This window comes from Ranitomeya imitator, chromosome 5, assembly GCF_032444005.1.
Source record: "Ranitomeya imitator isolate aRanImi1 chromosome 5, aRanImi1.pri, whole genome shotgun sequence".
Lineage (NCBI taxonomy): Eukaryota > Metazoa > Chordata > Amphibia > Anura > Dendrobatidae > Ranitomeya > Ranitomeya imitator.
Window position 1 is genome coordinate 11,872,787 of NC_091286.1, and position 21,170 is coordinate 11,893,956.

General features: G+C 48.7%; 1 protein-coding gene across 1 annotated transcript in view; it reads left to right on the forward strand.

The window, feature by feature from the left end:
- The window catches only part of DNAH8 (dynein axonemal heavy chain 8), a 239,106-nt gene that overhangs the window by 154,799 nt on the left and 63,137 nt on the right, over positions 1-21,170 (forward strand). Inside the window, exons 55-57 of the mRNA XM_069726468.1 lie at positions 4,835-5,050; positions 17,919-18,056; positions 20,755-20,882. Of these exons, the coding sequence (XP_069582569.1) occupies positions 4,835-5,050; positions 17,919-18,056; positions 20,755-20,882 (482 nt within the window). The remainder of the gene's footprint in view (positions 1-4,834; positions 5,051-17,918; positions 18,057-20,754; positions 20,883-21,170) is intronic.

Consider the following 21,170-nt stretch of genomic DNA (forward strand, 5'->3'; position numbering starts at 1 on the left):
CACATAATGCAGCACATGGAGCGCACACCATGTGGAGCACATAATGCAGCACATCATGGAGCGCACACCATATGGAGCACATAATGCAGCACATCATGGAGCACACACACCATGTGCAGCACATAATGCAGCACATCGTGGAGCGCACACCATGTGGAGCACATAATGCAGCACATCATGGAGCACACACCATGTGGAGCACATAATGCAGCACATCGTGGAGCGCACACCATGTGGAGCACATAATGCAGCATATCGTGTAGCACACACCATGTGGAGCACATAATGCAGCATATCGTGGAGCGCACACCATGTGGAGCACATAATGCAGCATATCGTGTAGCACACACCATGTGGAGCACATAATGCAGCACATCTTTGAGCGCACACCATGTGGAGCACATAATGCAGCACATCGTGGAGCGCACCATGTGGAGCACATAATGCAGCACATCATGGAGCGCACACCATGTGGAGCACATAATGCAGCATATCGTGTAGCACACACCATGTGGAGCACATAATGCAGCATATCGTGGAGCGCTCACCATGTGGAGCACATAATGCAGCACATCATGGAGCGCACACCATATGGAGCACATAATGCAGCACATCATGGAGCACACACCATATGGAGCACATAATGCAGCACATCGTGGAGCGCACACCATGTGGAGCACATCGTGGAGTGCACACCATGTGGAGCACATAATGCAGCACATCATGGAGCGAACACCATGTGGAGCACATAATGCAGCACATCATGGAGCGCACACCATATGGAGCACATAATGCAGCACATCGTGGAGGACACACCATATGGAGCACATAATGCAGCACATCGTGGAGGACACACCATATGGAGCACATAATGCAGCACATCGTGGAGGACACACCATATGGAGCACATAATGCAGCACATCGTGGAGGACACACCATGTGGAGCACATAATGCAGCACATCGTGGAGCGCACACCATGTGGAGCACATAATGCAGCACATCATGGAGCGCACACCATGTGGAGCACATAATGCAGCACATCATGGAGCACACACCATGTGGAGCACATAAGGCAGCACATCATGGAGCGCACACCATGTGGAGCACATAATGCAGCACATCATGGAGCGCACACCATGTGGAGCACATAATGCAGCACATCATGGAGCGCACACCATGTGGAGCACATAATGCAGCACATCATGGAGCGCACACCATATGGAGCACATAATGCAGCACATCATGGAGCACACACACCATGTGGAGCACATAATGCAGCACATCGTGGAGCGCACACCATGTGGAGCACATAATGCAGCACATCATGGAGCACACACCATGTGGAGCACATAATGCAGCACATCATGGAGCGCACACCATGTGGAGCACATAATGCAGCACATCGTGGAGCGCACACCATGTGGAGCACATAATGCAGCATATCGTGTAGCACACACCATGTGGAGCACATAATGCAGCATATCGTGTAGCACACACCATGTGGAGCACATAATGCAGCACATCGTGGAGCGCACCATGTGGAGCACATAATGCAGCACATCATGGAGCGCACACCATGTGGAGCACATAATGCAGCATATCGTGTAGCACACACCATGTGGAGCACATAATGCAGCATATCGTGGAGCGCTCACCATGTGGAGCACATAATGCAGCACATCATGGAGCGCACACCATATGGAGCACATAATGCAGCACATCATGGAGCACACACCATATGGAGCACATAATGCAGCACATCGTGGAGCGCACACCATGTGGAGCACATCGTGGAGTGCACACCATGTGGAGCACATAATGCAGCACATCATGGAGCGAACACCATGTGGAGCACATAATGCAGCACATCATGGAGCGCACACCATATGGAGCACATAATGCAGCACATCGTGGAGGACACACCATATGGAGCACATAATGCAGCACATCGTGGAGGACACACCATATGGAGCACATAATGCAGCACATCGTGGAGGACACACCATATGGAGCACATAATGCAGCACATCATGGAGCACACACCATGTGGAGCACATAATGCAGCACATCGTGGAGGGCACACCATGTGGAGCACATAAAGCAGCACATCGTGGAGGGCACACCATATGGAGCACATAATGCAGCACATCGTGGAGGACACACCATATGGAGCACATAATGCAGCACATCGTGGAGGGCACACCATGTGGAGCACATCATGGAGCACATCGTGGAGGGCACACCATATGGAGCACATAATGCAGCACATCGTGGAGGGCACACCATGTGGAGCACATAATGCAGCACATCGTGGAGGGCACACCATGTGGAGCACATAATGCAGCACATCGTGGAGGACACACCATATGGAGCACATAATGCAGCACATCGTGGAGGGCACACCATGTGGAGCACATCATGGAGCACATCGTGGAGGGCACACCATATGGAGCACATAATGCAGCACATCGTGGAGGGCACACCATGTGGAGCACATAATGCAGCACATCGTGGAGGGCACACCATGTGGAGCACATAATGCAGCACATCGTGGAGGGCACACCATGTGGAGCACATAATGCAGCACATCGTGGAGCGCACACCATGTGGAGCACATAATGCAGCACATCATGGAGCAAACACCATGTGGAGCACATAATGCAGCACATCGTGGAGGGCACACCATGTGGAGCACATAATGCAGCACATCGTGGAGCGCACACCATGTGGAGCACATAATGCAGCACATCATGGAGCGCACACCATGTGGAGCACATAATGCAGCACATCATGGAGCGCACACCATGTGGAGCACATAATGCAGCACATCATGGAGCGCACACCATATGGAGCACATAATGCAGCACATCATGGAGCACACACACCATGTGGAGCACATAATGCAGCACATCGTGGAGCGCACACCATGTGGAGCACATAATGCAGCACATCATGGAGCACACACCATGTGGAGCACATAATGCAGCACATCATGGAGCGCACACCATGTGGAGCACATAATGCAGCACATCGTGGAGCGCACACCATGTGGAGCACATAATGCAGCATATCGTGTAGCACACACCATGTGGAGCACATAATGCAGCATATCGTGTAGCACACACCATGTGGAGCACATAATGCAGCACATCGTGGAGCGCACCATGTGGAGCACATAATGCAGCACATCATGGAGCGCACACCATGTGGAGCACATAATGCAGCATATCGTGTAGCACACACCATGTGGAGCACATAATGCAGCATATCGTGGAGCGCTCACCATGTGGAGCACATAATGCAGCACATCATGGAGCGCACACCATATGGAGCACATAATGCAGCACATCATGGAGCACACACCATATGGAGCACATAATGCAGCACATCGTGGAGCGCACACCATGTGGAGCACATCGTGGAGTGCACACCATGTGGAGCACATAATGCAGCACATCATGGAGCGAACACCATGTGGAGCACATAATGCAGCACATCATGGAGCGCACACCATATGGAGCACATAATGCAGCACATCGTGGAGGACACACCATATGGAGCACATAATGCAGCACATCGTGGAGGACACACCATATGGAGCACATAATGCAGCACATCGTGGAGGACACACCATATGGAGCACATAATGCAGCACATCATGGAGCACACACCATGTGGAGCACATAATGCAGCACATCGTGGAGGGCACACCATGTGGAGCACATAAAGCAGCACATCGTGGAGGGCACACCATATGGAGCACATAATGCAGCACATCGTGGAGGACACACCATATGGAGCACATAATGCAGCACATCGTGGAGGGCACACCATGTGGAGCACATCATGGAGCACATCGTGGAGGGCACACCATATGGAGCACATAATGCAGCACATCGTGGAGGGCACACCATGTGGAGCACATAATGCAGCACATCGTGGAGGGCACACCATGTGGAGCACATAATGCAGCACATCGTGGAGGGCACACCATGTGGAGCACATAATGCAGCACATCGTGGAGCGCACACCATGTGGAGCACATAATGCAGCACATCATGGAGCACACACCATGTGGAGCACATAATGCAGCACATCGTGGAGGGCACACCATGTGGAGCACATAATGCAGCACATCGTGGAGGGCACACCATGTGGAGCACATAATGCAGCACATCGTGGAGGGCACACCATGTGGAGCACATAATGCAGCACATCGTGGAGCGCACACCATGTGGAGCACATAATGCAGCACATCATGGAGCGCACACCATGTGGAGCACATAATGCAGCACATCATGGAGCGCACACCATGTGGAGCACATAATGCAGCACATCGTGGAGGGCACACCATGTGGAGGACATCATGGAGCAGTTCAGTTGAGCAGCAGTTTTTGAACATGTGTGTATGAGAGGCATGACAGCAGCTAGCTATCAACCATCTCACAGACAACTGCTGCCTTATCTACAGTACATTGCTAACCACTGAGCCGCCCTGCTGCCTTATATATAGTACAGTGCTAACCACTGAGCCGCCCTGCTGTCCATATTCCTCATGTACACACAGGACAGATTATTCATTCATTATAAATGACTGATGGGTTGTAAGACTGACTGGCCTTATGATAACATAACATCCGTGTCTGGGCCGCCAGTAACAGAACAAATCCCCAGTTAAAGCATTTCCCACGATTTGTGAAATATGGTCTTTAAGAAATGTGTAACAAGTAGATTTCCACCTCTTGCTTTTAATTCTGCGTGTGACATGTTGTACATACATAATAATAGATGTTTGTACCATAAGGAGTCACCTCACAGTATGTTTGTCCACAGCTCATGAGCTCTTCTGGATTCCTCCAGTCCCTTCTTCAGTACCCAAAGGACTCTGTGAACGGGGAGATGGTGGAATTACTGCAGCCCTATTTCTGTATGGAAGATTACTCCATGGACAATGCTAGGAAGCTCTCTGGTAACGCTGCCTGTCTGCTGTCATGGACGCAGTCAATGGCGACCTTCTATGAAATCAACAAGGAAGTACTGCCACTAAAGGTAAGGAGTCTCCTCTGAAGGTAAGGGGTCTCCTCTGAATGTAAGGGGTCTCCTCTGAATGTAAGGGGGTCTTCTCTGAATGTAAGGGGTCTCCTCTGGCACATGAGAGAGAACGCCTTTGCAATTGTACATGTCAGAGGGGTTTTTCATCCATACTTTGGTAACGATTACTCATTGATAATCTTATGACAGCCAGCAGAATTGGGAAGGCAGCGCTGCAGAATAAGGCATGTTACCACATGTAAATGCTGCGGGTTTTCTGCCACTTTTTTTTTAACTATTCAAGAAAAGTGGATGTGATTTCATGAAAACTCCTGCCCATTGTGCATTTAAAGACGCCTTTGTACTGTGCGTTCTTGGTGCGTGTATTTCCCTATAGGTTTCTATGAAGAAACGGAAAAAAAATTATGTTGCGTTTTTAAGAGTAGAATCCCAAAGTTTGTCACAAAAGAAACACAATGAAAAAATTACTTCTTCAAATCTGCACCAAATAAATAATCAAAGAAAGGGGAAAAGCATAAAAAGAACTAAGCAGCAGAAACTCAATCAGAGCAGACTCTTACTGTGTATTTTGCTCAGACTCCAGCAAAACAAAACGCAGTGGGAAAAAGCAGCGTGTTTGTATGTGGGAACATGGCCTAATACAGACTATAAATCCACTTAAAGGGAAACTATCACCAGGTTTTCCCAATATAAAGTACGTCGTGTGGAAATAACCTTTATGACGCCGCTGTATTACCTGACATCAGGTGATGTGTTGCTGTCCACAGGGTGTTTTGACATTTTGTCTGACCTCTTTGGTAGAGGATGTCTACCCAGTTCACCTCTATCATTCTGGGTCAGGACATTCTTCTCTCTAGCCTTACTTCCTCCTTAGTAAGTGGTGGTGTTCTATCCTCATCCCTCAGGGATTTCCCTCCTCCCAAATCGTGGGAGATTGTGGTGTCAGACGCCGATAACGCTTGATTGGGGATTACGGTTGCTGGTAGGCTCAGAAAGCCTTCTCTTTCCTTCTATGTTTCAATTCTGAGAGCCATTCTTCTCTGAGCTTCTCCTCTCCTTCTTCTCCGAGCCTCTTCTCCCCTCGGCAGGTTCCTTGTCGGACCACCTCCCTCATTTTAAATCTTACTAGACAACGGCCGTGGCATACATTACACTGGGGAACACAATTTTTTAGGAGTTAGGTCAGACAACTGTTCTTAACTAATTTTTGGATGCTGAATCCAGAAATGATCTCAGTTTTTCTCTATCACGTCAAGTTTTTGAACTATAGGATTTTTGTCTTCTCAAAAGTCTGTAAACTACTGTACCTAAAAAGTGTTGTTTTTTTTTAAATAGTACAAATAGGCATTTCTCCTTCGCCTCATTGGGGGACACAGGACCATGGGTTATGCTGCTGTCACTAGGAGGCTGACACTGAGCTGAGACAAAAAAGGGTTAGCTCCTCCCCTGCAGTATACACCCTCATGCTGGCATCCAGAGACCCAGTTTAAGCTTAGTGTCCGTAGGAGGCACACTGATTTTTAACCCTTTTGGGGTTTTTTTCTCTTTTTCTTTTTTCTTTTTCCTTTTTCCGGACGAAGGGGGCGACGGATTCTTCTAAGGTCCGATCTCCCCCGAACCAACAACAGGCGAGCACGGGAGTTTCACCTCTCCGTATCCTCTCCTGCGTCGTGGGAGCCACTGCCTGAGCTGTCCTTTTTTGGGCGACGGTTTCTCCCCTAATGGGCCCCGATCTCCCCTTTTTGTTATACAGACGAGCACTGGTGTTCCTACCTCCAGTATCCTCCTCTGCAGCCAGGCCTTTTTATTGCCGGACATCTGCCCTGTCCACCAGGTCCTACCCTCGGCTGTACAGTGGCTTTATCCCAGTGGCGTCCGTGCAGACCACACTGCATCACCAATGTGATTTGTGACTCAGGTGGTGGACGGTTCCTCTCCACCCCCCATGTGGGGTCGGTGGATAGAAGGCTTCCCAACCCCTGCACCATTCCTATGCATGGCACCTCCATATGGCACCCTCTCACCTCCATTTCAGGGTAAGTGCCCGGTGGGGGGATTTGGGGGGGGGTCGCCAGCGGTCAGGAGGGCTCCTCATCCCTGGGCTCCATCTGCAGGCTTTTTGGGCGGTGTCCCTTTCTTTTTCCGGCGCTCGCGACCGCGCGCCGGGCCGAGGCCGCAAATTTAGCCCCCGGCTTTGGCCTAGCCGCTGGTCGCCGCCGTTAAGCCCCGCCCACTCCAGTCAGTGTCAGCGGCGCCGCCCCCCGCTCCTGGCGCTTCTCACAGCCGCCGAGATTTCTCTTCCTGATCTCGGCGGCCATCTTGGCCCCTCTCCTCAGCGCCGCAGCTCCTGCCTGTCGCATCTCTGGTGCGTCAGTGGCCCACGTGCAGCCGGCTTCCTCTTCTCAGACTGAATATCTCAGCAGTTCGTCTCTCCTGGATAGCGGGACACAGGACCGGGGTAAGGAGACATCGTTAGCTCCCCTCTGCAGCGCCCTCTCAGACACTGGTTACCCTATATAGACCCCGTAAATTTTTTCTGCATTAGCATCATGTCGCAGTCAAGGTCTAAAAAATCCTCTAAGGTACATACAACCTTTTTTTCTTTTCTGCGTGTACCACCTGCCAGGCCCCACTTCCCAGGCCTCAAAGCTCTCCCCTCTGCTCTGCCTGCGATGCCCCATGTGCCCAGGAGCCCTCCACCGCCGCCGACCCTGGCGTACCTAGCCCCCCCCCCGTGGGTCGCCTCTCTTTCTCAGTCCGTGGATTTTTTAGCTAACGCCATCAAATCCATTCAAAATCCTCCCGGGGAACGAGGCAATCCGCTACAGGTGCTAAGAGATCCCTCCATAGCAGGGGAATCGTCGGCCAGCAGGGGCCGCTCTCCTCTTAAAGAGGCACGGTCGTCCAGAAAACGGACCCGTACTACCTCTCCGGAGCGTTCTCCTCGCCACTCAGACTCTGGCAGCTCCACCTCTCGCTCACCCTCTTTGGGGGCTCGCAGCGTTCAGGACTCTGAACATGAGTCTGAAATTTCTTTGGATCCGGAGGCTCCGGAGTTCAGAGCCACGGTTGACTCCCTCATCGTAGCAGTCAATCACGCACTAAAGGTGGATGACGATTCTAATTCCGCTCCGGAACACGCGGTCTCCTTTTCCAGAACCAAGCGTTCTCACAAATCTTTTGCCTCTCATCCAGCCTTCCTGGATATTGTCAGGCGTCACAGGGAGCACCCAGACAAGCGCTTCACGGGAAAGAAGGACTTGGTTTCCAAGTATCCCTTCTCAGCTGATCTCGTGAAAGACTGGACGGATCCCCCTACGGTAGATCCGCGGGTCTCGCGCCTGGCTTCTAAGACTCTTCTCTCAGTCCCGGAGGGCGCTTCAATTAAGAGCCCCACCGAACGCCAGATAGACTCTCTAGCTCGCTCTGTGTACGAAGCCTCTGGCTCGTCCCTGTCTCCCTCCTTCGCCGCGGCTTGGGTGTCCAAGGCTATGGTTTCCTGGGCGGATGCCCTAGCGAAATCCATTAATGAGCAGGATCTCCCCTCTGAGATGGCGGACCTGGCTAAGCAGCTAGCCATGGCCAGTGATTATGTTATGTTCGCATCTCTCGACGCGGCAAATTGCGCTGCTTCGGCGGCTTCCAACGCCATCGCTATTAGACGGGCCCTTTGGCTCAGAGATTGGCGTGCAGATTCTTCCTCTAAAAAATCCCTGATTTCTCTCCCTTTTCAAAGCGGGCGTCTTTTCGGCGAAAAGCTTGACCAGCTTATTTCCGACGCCACAGGGGGAAAGAGCAAGTTTCTTCCCCAACAGAGGCCCAAGGCGGCTTTCCAGCGCCAGCCTTATTTTCGTTTTCGGCCTTTTCGTACCAACTCTGCCTGGTCCAATCCCTCTGGCCTTCCCAGATCGGACCGCTCCGCCCGCGTAGACAGAGACGCTCGTCCATCCTTCAGACCTAATCCCTCCTGGCGCGGGAAACCGAGGCAGCCCCGAACCAGAGGTTCGAGACCCCCCAGATTCCCTTCTCAATGACTCGGGAACGGCGCCAGTCGATACCAGAAGAGTAGGCGGTCGTCTACTCCTTTTTCAGCAAGCCTGGCTCTCCGTCGTTCACGACGAATGGGTCAGAGATCTGGTATCATCTGGCTACAAGATAGAGTTCTCCTCTCCCCCTCCAACTCGGTTCTTCCCCTCTCGTCTTCCCAGTTCGGGAGCTCAGTCTCGCGCCCTTCTTTGCGCCATCCACTCCCTCCGCCAGAGCGGGGTCATCGTGCCGGTCCCGGAACACGAGAGGTTCAGAGGCTTCTACTCAAACCTCTTCGTCGTGCCAAAGAAGGACGGGACAGTTCGTCCCATTTTGGATCTGAAGCTCCTGAACAGGTGCGTGAGAGTCCGGCACTTCAGGATGGAGTCGCTCAGATCGGTCATCTCCTCCATGGAAAGAGGGGAATTTTTAGCCTCGATAGACATCAAGGATGCCTATCTTCACATCCCGATTTTCCCGCCTCATCAGAGGTTCCTCCGCTTTGCCATTCGAGAAGACCACTTCCAGTTCACGGCCTTACCCTTCGGTCTTGCCACGGCGCCCAGGGTGTTCACCAAGCTCATGGCGGCTGTCATGGCCATTCTTCACTCTCGAGGAGTCGTCGTATTACCTTACTTAGACGATCTCCTCATAAAAGGCCCGTCTTTTCAGGCCTGCGAGTCAAGCGTCCACATTACCCTGGATTCGCTTTCGCGCCTGGGCTGGCTGATCAACTTAGACAAGTCATCTCCCGTTCCTTCCCGTCGGATCTCCTTTCTGGGAATGATCCTGGACACTTCAAGGGGGCTGGTTTTGCTTCCTCGGTCCAAGGTCCAAGCGCTCCAACAGGGAGTCCGTACACTCTGCCATTCTCGCCCGCGAACCATTCGGTTCGCCATGAAGATCCTGGGAAAGATGGTTGCGGCAATCGAAGCTGTTCCCTTCGCTCAACTCCATCTCCGCCCTTTGCAACAGGCTCTGCTGGACAACTGGGACAGGAGTCTCTTTTCTCTCGACCTCCCTTGTCCTCTGTCCCCACAGGTCAGACATTCTCTCATTTGGTGGACCCTGGGACCGTCTCTTCGCCAGGGGAAGTCCTTCCTCCCGATCCGCTGGTTAGTGGTAACCACCGACGCCAGTCTTCTGGGCTGGGGGGCGGTGTTTCTTCACCACTCGGCCCAGGGCCGTTGGACTGTTCGGGAATCCAGTCTCCCCATCAACATTCTGGAGATTCGTGCTATCAGACTTGCTCTGATTCACTTCCACGCTCTGCTCGCGGGTCACCCAGTACGAGTCCAATCGGACAACGTCACGGCGGTGGCTTACATCAACCACCAGGGGGGTACCCGCAGCAGGGCGGCAATGAGGGAAGTCTCCCTCATCCTTCGTTGGGCCGAGACCAACCACTCCATCATCTCGGCGGTGCACATTCCGGGAGTCGAGAACTGGGCGGCGGACTTCCTGAGCCGCCAGGGCCTTGCCTCGGGGGAGTGGGAACTTCACCCAGAAGTTTTTCACCAGATCTGTCTTCGCTGGGGGACCCCGGACGTGGATCTGATGGCGTCCAGATGGAACGCCAAAGTCCACAACTTCATTGCTCGATCTCGGGATCCCCAGGCCATAGGAGTGGACGCGCTGATTTCTCCGTGGCATCATTTTCAGCTCCCATATGTGTTTCCTCCTCTTCCCTTACTGCCGAAGGTCATCCGAAAGATCAGGACGGAGGGAGTTCCGGTCATTCTGGTCGCCCTAGACTGGCCTCGTCCCGCGTGGTACGCGGAACTCGTCCAGCTCGTAGCCGACGTCCCCTTGCGGTTGCCAGACCGCCCAGACCTACTTCGCCAAGGACCGATCTACCATCAGAGCTCAGGGGCCCTACGTTTAACGGCGTGGCTGTTGAAACCTGGATTCTAGCTCGTGCTGGTTTCTCTCAGCAGGTCATCCCCACCATGCTAAGTGCTCGCAAGGCGTCTTCCGCCTCTATCTACCACCGCGTCTGGAAGACCTTCTTCTCCTGGTGCAGGCTCCGAGGGCACCCTCCGCTCAGGTTCTCCATCCCTTGTATCCTGAATTTCCTTCAGTCCGGTCTGGATTCCGGTTTGGCCCTGAGCTCTCTTAAAGGTCAGATCTCTGCCTTATCCGTGCTGTTCCAGCGTAGGATCGCCACCAACCTTCAGGTCAAGACTTTCGTTCAGGGAGTCTCCCATGTTGTTCCTCCCTACAGGATGCCGTTGGAGACCTGGGATCTCAACTTGGTCTTGGGGGTTCTCCAGGAACCGCCGTTCGAACCCCTTCAAGACGTTCCGCTCTCTGTTCTCTCTTGGAAGGTTGCCTTCCTGGTAGCGGTGACGTCCATCAGAAGGGTTTCAGAGCTCGCCGCTCTATCCTGCCGGGCACCTTTCCTTGCCTTTCATCAGGACAAGGTAGTCCTACGTCCTTCTCCCGCGTTTCTTCCGAAGGTGGTCTCAGCTTTCCACCTTAACGAGGACATCATTCTTCCCTCCTTTTGTCCGCAGCCCAAACATAGGGTCGAGAAAGCTCTCCATACTCTGGACGTGGTACGGGCCCTCAGGAGGTACATCTCCAGAACGGCGCACTTCAGAAAATCGGACGCCCTTTTCGTGCTCCCGGAGGGTCACAGAAAGGGTTTGGCTGCGTCTAAATCCACGATAGCCAGATGGATCCGATCTGCTATCCAGGAATCCTATCGGGTCAGGGGCAGTCCTATCCCGGCGGGGATTAGAGCTCACTCCACTCGGTCGATGGGTGCTTCCTGGGCCATCCGGCACCAGGCATCAGCGGAGCAGGTTTGCAAGGCCGCGACGTGGTCCAGCCTACATACGTTCACAAAGCATTACAATGTTCACATCCAATCTTCTGCGGACGCGGCCCTTGGCAGGCGTATCCTGCAAGCGGCCGTTGCGCACCTGTAGTCAGACGGTACATGGAGTTATTATGGTTGTATTGTTTCCCTCCCAGGGACTGCTTTGGGACGTCCCATGGTCCTGTGTCCCCCAATGAGGCGAAGGAGAAATAGGGATTTTTGTGTGTACTCACCGTAAAATCCTTTTCTCCGAGCCACTCATTGGGGGACACAGCACCCACCCTGGTAGCCTTACGGCTAGTTATCTTTTTTTAGTCTTTGACTGTTGTTTGACATGTTATGTTCCAATGTTTTTTTGATATATTGTTCTCATTATCCTACTGCTTTTGCACTTAACTGGGTCTCTGGATGCCAGCATGAGGGTGTATACTGCAGGGGAGGAGCTAACCCTTTTTTGTCTCAGCTCAGTGTCAGCCTCCTAGTGACAGCAGCATAACCCATGGTCCTGTGTCCCCCAATGAGTGGCTCGGAGAAAAGGATTTTACGGTGAGTACACACAAAAATCCCTATTTATGACGAGAGGAAGAAGGAGCAGACATGATCTGAAACAAAGGAAATATGTACATATGTAAATAAAACACTGAGATGGAAAGTTACAAGCTTTGAAAACAAAGAAAAAAATCATAAAAGATATATAAATTACAACTAAGTGCCCAATGTAAAGAGAAAAGCTATCACAAATCCTATTTATTCCTACTATGATAAATTTTTTGTGTAAAGATATTGATAATTATGACGTATTGGGAGCTGCACACACCTCTCACCACACTGTCTCAGTTGTGACTACTCTTACAAGTTGCCACGTAGCTCTATATGAGTCGAATTGTAATCAGATAACAAGTCTTATTACAGATATCAGTGCAATTGTGCTTCTCTGGCAGGTAAGTTGTGGAGGAAAAACTTGACGTGCTAGAAAAAAACTGACTACATTTTTGGAATCAGCATGCCAATTTTAGTATAAATCAGCTCAAAAACCTAACTCAACAGAATTTTTTTTTCAAATTGTTCCCCAGTGTTACCGCGGGTGAGTGGTTTCTGCACCCAGCGGTCTTTGACCATTTCGGTCAGTCAAAAGGGAGGGCACACACGATGTTGTCTTCAGAGAATACATAGGGATCAACAAGGTTTCTCGGTTAGTGTTCAGGTTCCGCGATCCTAGTCGTCTCCGATGTCCTGGTGCTCCCGGGTGGCAATTCTTCCTTTCAAGTCTCTTACTCTTCTAGGACTTCCTGGTGGAAGAATAGTCCGTCATCTAGTTCCAGTCCGTCCCCAGAGGGCAGTCTGGCCCTGGTGGACCCCTTTTGTGGAGGTAATCAATCTGATTGCAGACACCGATGGAAGACTCCGGTTTGTCCAGACCCGCTCTCCTAAGGTTCCCCTTTCCACCAGAAAGGGTGCTGAAGCTGCTGCCTTGTAAGCAAGTGGTTTCTCTGACCAGGTTTTTGAACCATAATAAAATCGAGGAAACAGTCTTCCTCCCGCATATACAACCCACTTGGTAAGTCGTTTTTTTGATGGTGCAAGACCAGTCAGGTTAGCAGTAGAGTCATCTTCTCTTCCCTCTTTCCTTGCCTTCTTACAGTCAGGCGTAGTCTACAGTCTGTCACTCAGCTTCCAACAGAGACATGTCTCTCGTGCCTCCTATCCTCTTCAAAAACATGGACTTTTGTCCCCAAATCAAGACTTTCCTACTGTGAGTTACTCACTCTGTCCCTCCCTTTGGCCCCACGGAGAGGTGGAATCTCCATTTTCGCTTTACTGTTCTTCAGAGTTTACTTCCTGAACTAATTCGGAATATTCCAATCTTTTTCCTTGAAGGTCTCGTTCCTTGTAATGATCACCTTCATCAGACTTGTCTCCGAACTTGAAGTTCTCTTCCATTGTTCGCCTTTCCTGGAGTTTCACGAGGATAAGGTGGATCTATGTAAAATTTCATACCTCCTTCCTAAGATGATTTCTCTTTTTCATCTTGATAAAGACATCATACTTTCTTCCTGTCATCCTCTGGAGATGTCTCCCAAGCTGGATCTTGTCAGAGCACTGCGCCTCTACATTTCCAGGACCTCATCCTTCAGACGTTCGGATTGTCTTTTGTGGTTCCTGAAGGTCTTCATAGAGGTCTTCCCTCTTCCAAGACCACCGTTGCCTGATGGATTTGTTTTCACATCCGGGAAGCATACTAAGTGAAGATATCGCCGCTCGGGGTCACTGTCTCTCCTCTCTTGCCATGGGGGCTTCCTGGGCTGTTCACCATCAAGCTTCTGCTTCACAGCTCTGAAAGCCCGCTTCCTGGTCTACTGACCATACCTCTTCCAAATTCTACTGTACATGGTTCTACTGTACACACCTATGCTTCGACTGGCGCAAGCCTGGACAGGGAGGTTCTGTGTACAGCAGTGGACAAGTCTTACAGCAGTGTTCAATATAATAGCAGTGTGTTCAGAAACTTGAACACGATCTTTATACTAGTTTTTATTTTCAGCATTGGGAACATTGCACACATTTTTCTAATTCAAAACATGAAGAGAAATGTAGATAATTTTTAACTAATAACAAAAAATGAACATTGGGCTGTTTTAAAAAATAGCAGTGTCTGCATTTGTCTTTACAAACTCACAATATGTACTTTTTTGTGGATTTATCATTCCTGTGAATCACTGACCTGATATTTAGTTGTTTTTTAAACGGCTTCACATCTATGTTGCACAGAGTCACCAACTTCTGCCCCTCTCGCCTGTTATTCCAGCCCAGGACTACATCCCACAATCTTTTGGCATTTGTTGGCTTTGCCTCATTTTTAATGTCACCCCACAGGTGTTCTATCGGATTAAGGTCCGGGGACTGGACCCAAGATTTTGCTCATTTACTGGTGTGTTTATGGTCGCTGTCTTGTGGAATCACCCATATCAAGGGCAAATCTCTTCAACGTAAGGCAACATGACCTCTTCAAGTATTTTAACCTCTTCATGCCGCAGCCCTTTTTAGTTTTTGTGTTTTTCGTTTTTTGCTCCCCTCCTTCCTAGAGCCATAACTTTTTTATTTTTCCGTCAATATGGCCATGTGAGGGCTTATTTTTTGCGGGACGAGTTGTACTTTTGAACGACACCATTGGTTTTGCCATGTCATGTACTAGAAAACGGGGAAAAAAATTCCAAGTGCGGTGAAATTGCAAAAAAAGTACAATCCCACACTTGTTTTTTGTTTGGATTTTTTGCTATGTTCACTAAATGCTATAACTGACCTGCCATTATGATTGTCGAGGTCATTACGAGTTCATAGACACCAAACATGTCTAGGTTATTTTTTATCTAAACGGTGAAAAAAAAATTCCAAACTTTGTTAAAAAAAAAAGTGCCATTTTCCGAGCACCGTAGCGTCTCTATTTTTCCTGATCTGGAGTTGGGTGAGGACTTATTTTTTTGTGTGCCGAGCTGATGTTTTTAGTGATACCATTTTGGTTCAGATACGTTCTTATTATCGCCCATTATTGCATTTTAATGCATTGTCGCAGCGACCAAAAAACGCAATTCTGGCTTTTTAAAAAATTTTCTCACGACTCTGTTTAGCAATCAGGTTAATCCTTTTTTTTATTGATAGATCGAGCAATTCTGAAAGCAGCAATACCAAATATGTGTAGGTTTGAATTTTTTATTGTTTTATTTTGAATGGGGTGAAAGGGGGTGATTTGAAATTTTTTTTATATTTTTAAAACTATTTTTTTTTTTTTTACTTTTGGCATGCTTCAATAGCCTCCATGGGAGACTAGAAGCTGCCATAGCCTGATCGGCTCTGCTACATAGGAGCGAAGCTCAGATCACCCCTATGTAGCAGAATTACAGCATTGCTATGAGCACCGACCACAGGGTGGCGCTCATAGCAATCCGGCATTAACAACCATAGAGGTCTCCTTGAGACCTGTGGTTGTCATGCTGATGAACCGATGACCCTCGATCACTTGACGGGGGTCACCAGTGCGCGTATTACCTGCATCACTGCTGGAAGCGCTTGTTAAATGCCTCTGTCAGAGTTTGACAGCGGTATTTAACTAGTTAATAGCGGTGGGTGGATCGCTGACATGTCCCGGCTTTGACGTGGGCTCATCGCCGGGGCTCACATCAAAGGGGGACACACGACATGCGCAGTACTAGTACGCCGCATGTCGTGAAGGGGTTAATATATGCAGACTGGTCCTTGGTATGCGATAAATAGGTCTGGTCCCATAGTAAGAGAAACCAACCTATGAAGACACAGCATTGTATCTTAATTAACCAGACCTATGATTTCAGAAGGCCCCGGGACATGAGCTAGAGTTCATGTGTTCCTTACTTTCATTGATTTAATGGTCAATGGCTGACATTTGTTGACTGGCTGGAGATTGGCTATTATTTTGAACACTATTGTAGGTCTGTGAGTAGCCGTTTCTTACCACCCTAGGGACTGCTTTAGGACATCTCATAGTTTCCAGGTTCCCCCAATGAAGCAAAGATTTTGACTACTCACCATAAAATCTCTTTCTCGAAGCCTTCCTTGGAGACACAGCACCCGCCCTCGTTTATGCCTATGTTGGTCCAATTAGGGTTATTCCTCCTTGTTGCGTCTCGTACTGCTTTCTCACTGACTGATTCGCTTCTTACCGGTCGGAGGGTGCAGCCTGCTGGGGAGGAGTTTACCTTTTTTTCTTCTTAGTGTCAGCCTCCTAGTGGCAGCAGATTACCCCCAAGGTTTCCTGTGTCCCCCTATGAAGGCTCCAAGAAAGATATTTTACTGTGAGAAACCAAAATCTTCCATTTCCCGTTTTGAAGTAAACTGTATGTAAGTCCCCAGTCCACTCTGCAGAGCACATTACATACCTTTTATTACCCCCTCATACGGTGCGGTCCAGTCCGATGGGTGTCGCTGGTGTTGCTTCGGCCCGTACTCTTTCGTCACTGTCCTCCTGCTCACTTCATATGGATGACGCGTCCTATGTCATCCACACGGTTTCCTCCATCTTCTTTCTGCATAGTTGTTATTCTGTCTGCAAAGTATTGTAATGCACATGTGCTGGCCTCTCCCGTGCACGCTTCAGAGCAGCGGGGTTGGTGCAGTGTGACAGATAAGCAGTGACCCAGGAAAATTCAAAACAGACGTGTTTTAATGTCCAGAACTCACAAATCAAACAGCACACGGTATCCTCCAGATTGTAGCCGGGAATCAAGACAGTCTGTATCCGAGACCGGTTGCCATGGGCGACTGCACCACCGTGCTATGCTGAGGGGTTTCAGACCTTTAGGCTTCGCTTGACTCCGTGTTACTTCACACCTTCCAAGGGAACCTGTTAGGTGATTCGTGCTGCCAATACTACACGATTGCAGCTCGTTATAATTTTCTCTGATATGCTGATATGATGTGCATAGGAGAGGCCTGTCAATCACTAGTGCCCATCGTTAAAGGGGTTATCTCCTTACATGAATAATATTACAATATGCCAGTAAAAGTGAGCATCTCTGCAATTTACCTCTATTAAAAATCTCCACTTTCAAGAAAAGAGGAACTGTGTAGTTCCGGGATACCACCACTGCAGTCTATCATTTATGGTCACATCTCCTGGGTAAAGGCCGTAGCACTGCCCATATTTTCACCTTGCAATGATGCCTCTGCTTACAGCATCGCAGAGCGAGCAGTCCAGGACTTCTAGGCAATTATGCTGGTGGTCTGAGCTGTCAGTCATCAGGATGGTACCGTCTCCCAGCAAGCAGGAAGCCAAGAGGCCTACGAGCATAGGGTCACGAGACAACCCCTCTAATGTCACAGTCCTGGAGAACCCCTCTAATATTGTATTAAATGGTTATCATATAGCGCCATTCCACAATGCTCTCTTCTCCTCTGAATTTCATAATTAGAAGGAAAACACTTGACTGATTGTTGCATGTTTCTGATTGTTGCATGTTTCTGTTTACATTATTTTGTTGCAAGACAAAACTGCTGAGGCTCGGTCACCGTTTAGAAGTCACTACTTGTGACCTGACGAGGATGCAGCTGCAGTTGGATGAAAAACAAGCAGAGCTGGAGATGGCACGGGCCAAACTCGATGGAGCCATGTTGGAAAAAATGGTGAGTGTGGACCAGTTACCTCCAGACAAGACGTGAAGATGATCATTGACAATCATTATTTTATTCATGTTATCTTAAAGCTTCAGACACTTTTGAGAAAAAAACATGTTAGTTATTGTCTTGTGATGCCCAGTCTGTCCTAGGAATGTATGAGGCTGTGGAGTCAGGAGACCCACACATGTGTGAATGTGATTAGCGTATTGTCGAGAGGAGGCAGACCTCTCATTTAGTTCCTATTTTACATTAGTTTGTTGTTCTTTTGCCTTTTTAAGTTTAAACTGGGGTCAACAATGTCCTCCTGTGGCTCCAAAATATGGAGGGCAAACTGTTGATCCTATCTCTGTTACACCCCTCTTCAGCGAGCCTCTGCTATCAATCAGCCGTGGGGTCATCTGTCCCTCCGGTGAACTTACAAGACAGGGTGACAGGTGCTGGTTATACACAGGAGCTGAGGCGAGGATGATCTTTAGGGGTGACTATAATTGGACCTAGGTAAAGTATGGTTTTCGGGCTAAATATCCTTTAAGGCCTGAAGTTTTGCCCTCTAGCCTGGCTTCTGCTTGGAAGAATGCGAATGCCTCCTACAACAGGGAATCTTGTGTGGTGCCCTTCTAGATGAAATGATGGTTGTACCCCGGGATCTTTGCAAAACTTTGCAAAACATGCATGAGAACTTCTAACAAACCACTAGACTCGCAGCGTCTATTTTCCACGCTCTTGCTCAGCTCATTCATCCTGGTGAGCCCTCACAAGTCGGCCTTCCTCTGGTTTTTGCCTCTTTGATTTACATTTGGACATAGATCTTGTATACAGTGGCCTCAGCAAAAACTATAATTTGCTCCAAAACTAAACTCGGCACAAGAAGCTCTTCAAAAGATGTGGACATAGGATTTTGCCCTTTTTCTGTTTCGACTCACCTGGTGAGGTGGATCCTTGAAGCCCAAGCTTCGGGTGAGCACACAGGTCCTAGGCGTCGGTACAGTAGGCAGAGAAGGCACGCATGAAACAAGGACTCGGCACACACAGGAGTCTCAGGACCAGAAGTATGGATGCAGTGAAATGAAGTAAGGGTTAATGCACAGATGGCAAAACGAGGGTTAACCTGCTGAGCTATAGGTATGCAGGGTATGGGTCTTAGTGGGCCTTAGAAGGCCTATGGAGATGATGTCGCACACTGGGTAATCTGCAGAGCCCAACGTGGAGCACAACGGAGGGCAGCACACCAGGGTGAAGGGAGCAGGGCCCGGACCCAGGACAGATGTGTAACATTCCCTTATATCCAACTCACTTTTGGTAGGTAATTCCTCCCAGCAAAACTCAAAGAAGAAACAACAGTCAAGCAATGATCAAAGGTAAGTGTGGAGGAAAAAGGACACCGAATTTCAGAAAAAGAACATCCCACCAACCATCAATCATGTTTTGGGGTTGTGTTGCAGCCAATGGCATGGGGAACTTTTCACGGGTATCAGGAAGAATGGATTTAATTCAATTTTGACAAATTTTTGATGCAAACATAACATCATCTGTAATAAAGCTGAAGGTGAAAAGAGGAAGAGGATAGCTTCTACAAATGGATAATGACTCTAAACACACGTCACAATCCACAATAGACGACCTCAAAAGGGGCAAGTTGAAGGTTTTACAATGGCCCTTACAGTCCCCTGATCTAAACATCATTGAAAATCTGTGGCTAGAGCTCAAAATAGCAGAGGAAGGAAGATGCCTCGGGAATCTCACAGAACTGGAGGAATTCTCCAAAGAAGAACGGAGGAAAATCCCTTAAATAAGAATTGAAAGACTCTTGTCTGGCTACAAAAAGCATTTACAAGCTATGATAGTTTCAAAAGGGGGCGCTACTAGGTACTAACCATGCAGGGTGTCCAAACTTTTGCATTGGTCCATTTTCTTTTTTGAAATTCTTAACATGTAAAAGCTGAGTATATATATATATATATATATATATATATATATATATATATATATATATATATATATATATATATATATACATATACATAAACATAAACATATATATATATATATATATATATATATATATATATATTGTTTGCCTAAAATACAAAGGAAATGTGTCATCTGTAACTTTAGGCCCTTTAGAGATCATTTCATCTTCAACTTGCTTACCTGTTCACAATTACAGTAATTTTGACCAGGGGTGCACAAACTTTTACTTTCTCCTGATCCAAAGGCACCTAAGCCATCTCCTGCCTGCATGACATCTTAGTGAAGTCCCCTCTATCACTAAGCATGGACGGCCACTATAATACCTCTTACCTTTTGACTTGGTTTGGTTGTGTCACAACTTAGTCATGTCCTTCCACCATCAAGCAGACCTCCTTTTCAGGGCATGAAACTCAGCAATGCATCGGCCCAGATTCTCTGTCCTCGAAATAGTCTGTCATTTCTCCAGAAGAGCTGCTGATGGAAGCTGATGGAGCGGTTTGGTCACGTGTCCCTCATTTAGCGGCCATGTAAAGGAGGGCAGTGCCCGGCCGTGCATGGACCAAGGGGCTGCCCACTACCATGTAAGAGATTAGGTAAACTTGGAATCAGATTATGTTGATAAATTGTATACATTGTTTGTAAGACATTACTAAAATAAAAAATAATGCTGCCGACCCCATGAAGAAAAACACGATTGACTGTGGTAAAACATGCTTACGATTTATTCTCCTAGAATCTTCTCCAGGAGGTAGAACTTTGCAGAAAGAAAATAGAAAATGCATCAGCCATGATCGAAGGTCTCAGCGAAGAGAAGATCAGATGGACCGAACAAAGCAGAGTGCTGAAATGTCAGATGGACAGGTAGATGCTGCGTTCTTCAAAGCGTGCGGGGCTGCATACTTTATACCAGCACACATACTATTAGGGTAAGCGCACACTGACTCTTTTTCAGGCAGATCTTGTTTGAAAACCACCTGAAAAAGTACAAAAAATACTAAAGGAATTCACTAGTGATGAGCGAATATACTTGGTACTCGAGATTTCAGCGCCGCAGCTGAATGATTTACATCTGTTAGCCAGCTTGATTACATGTGGGGATTCCCTAGCAACCAGGCAACCCCCACATGTACTTATGCTGGCTAACAGATG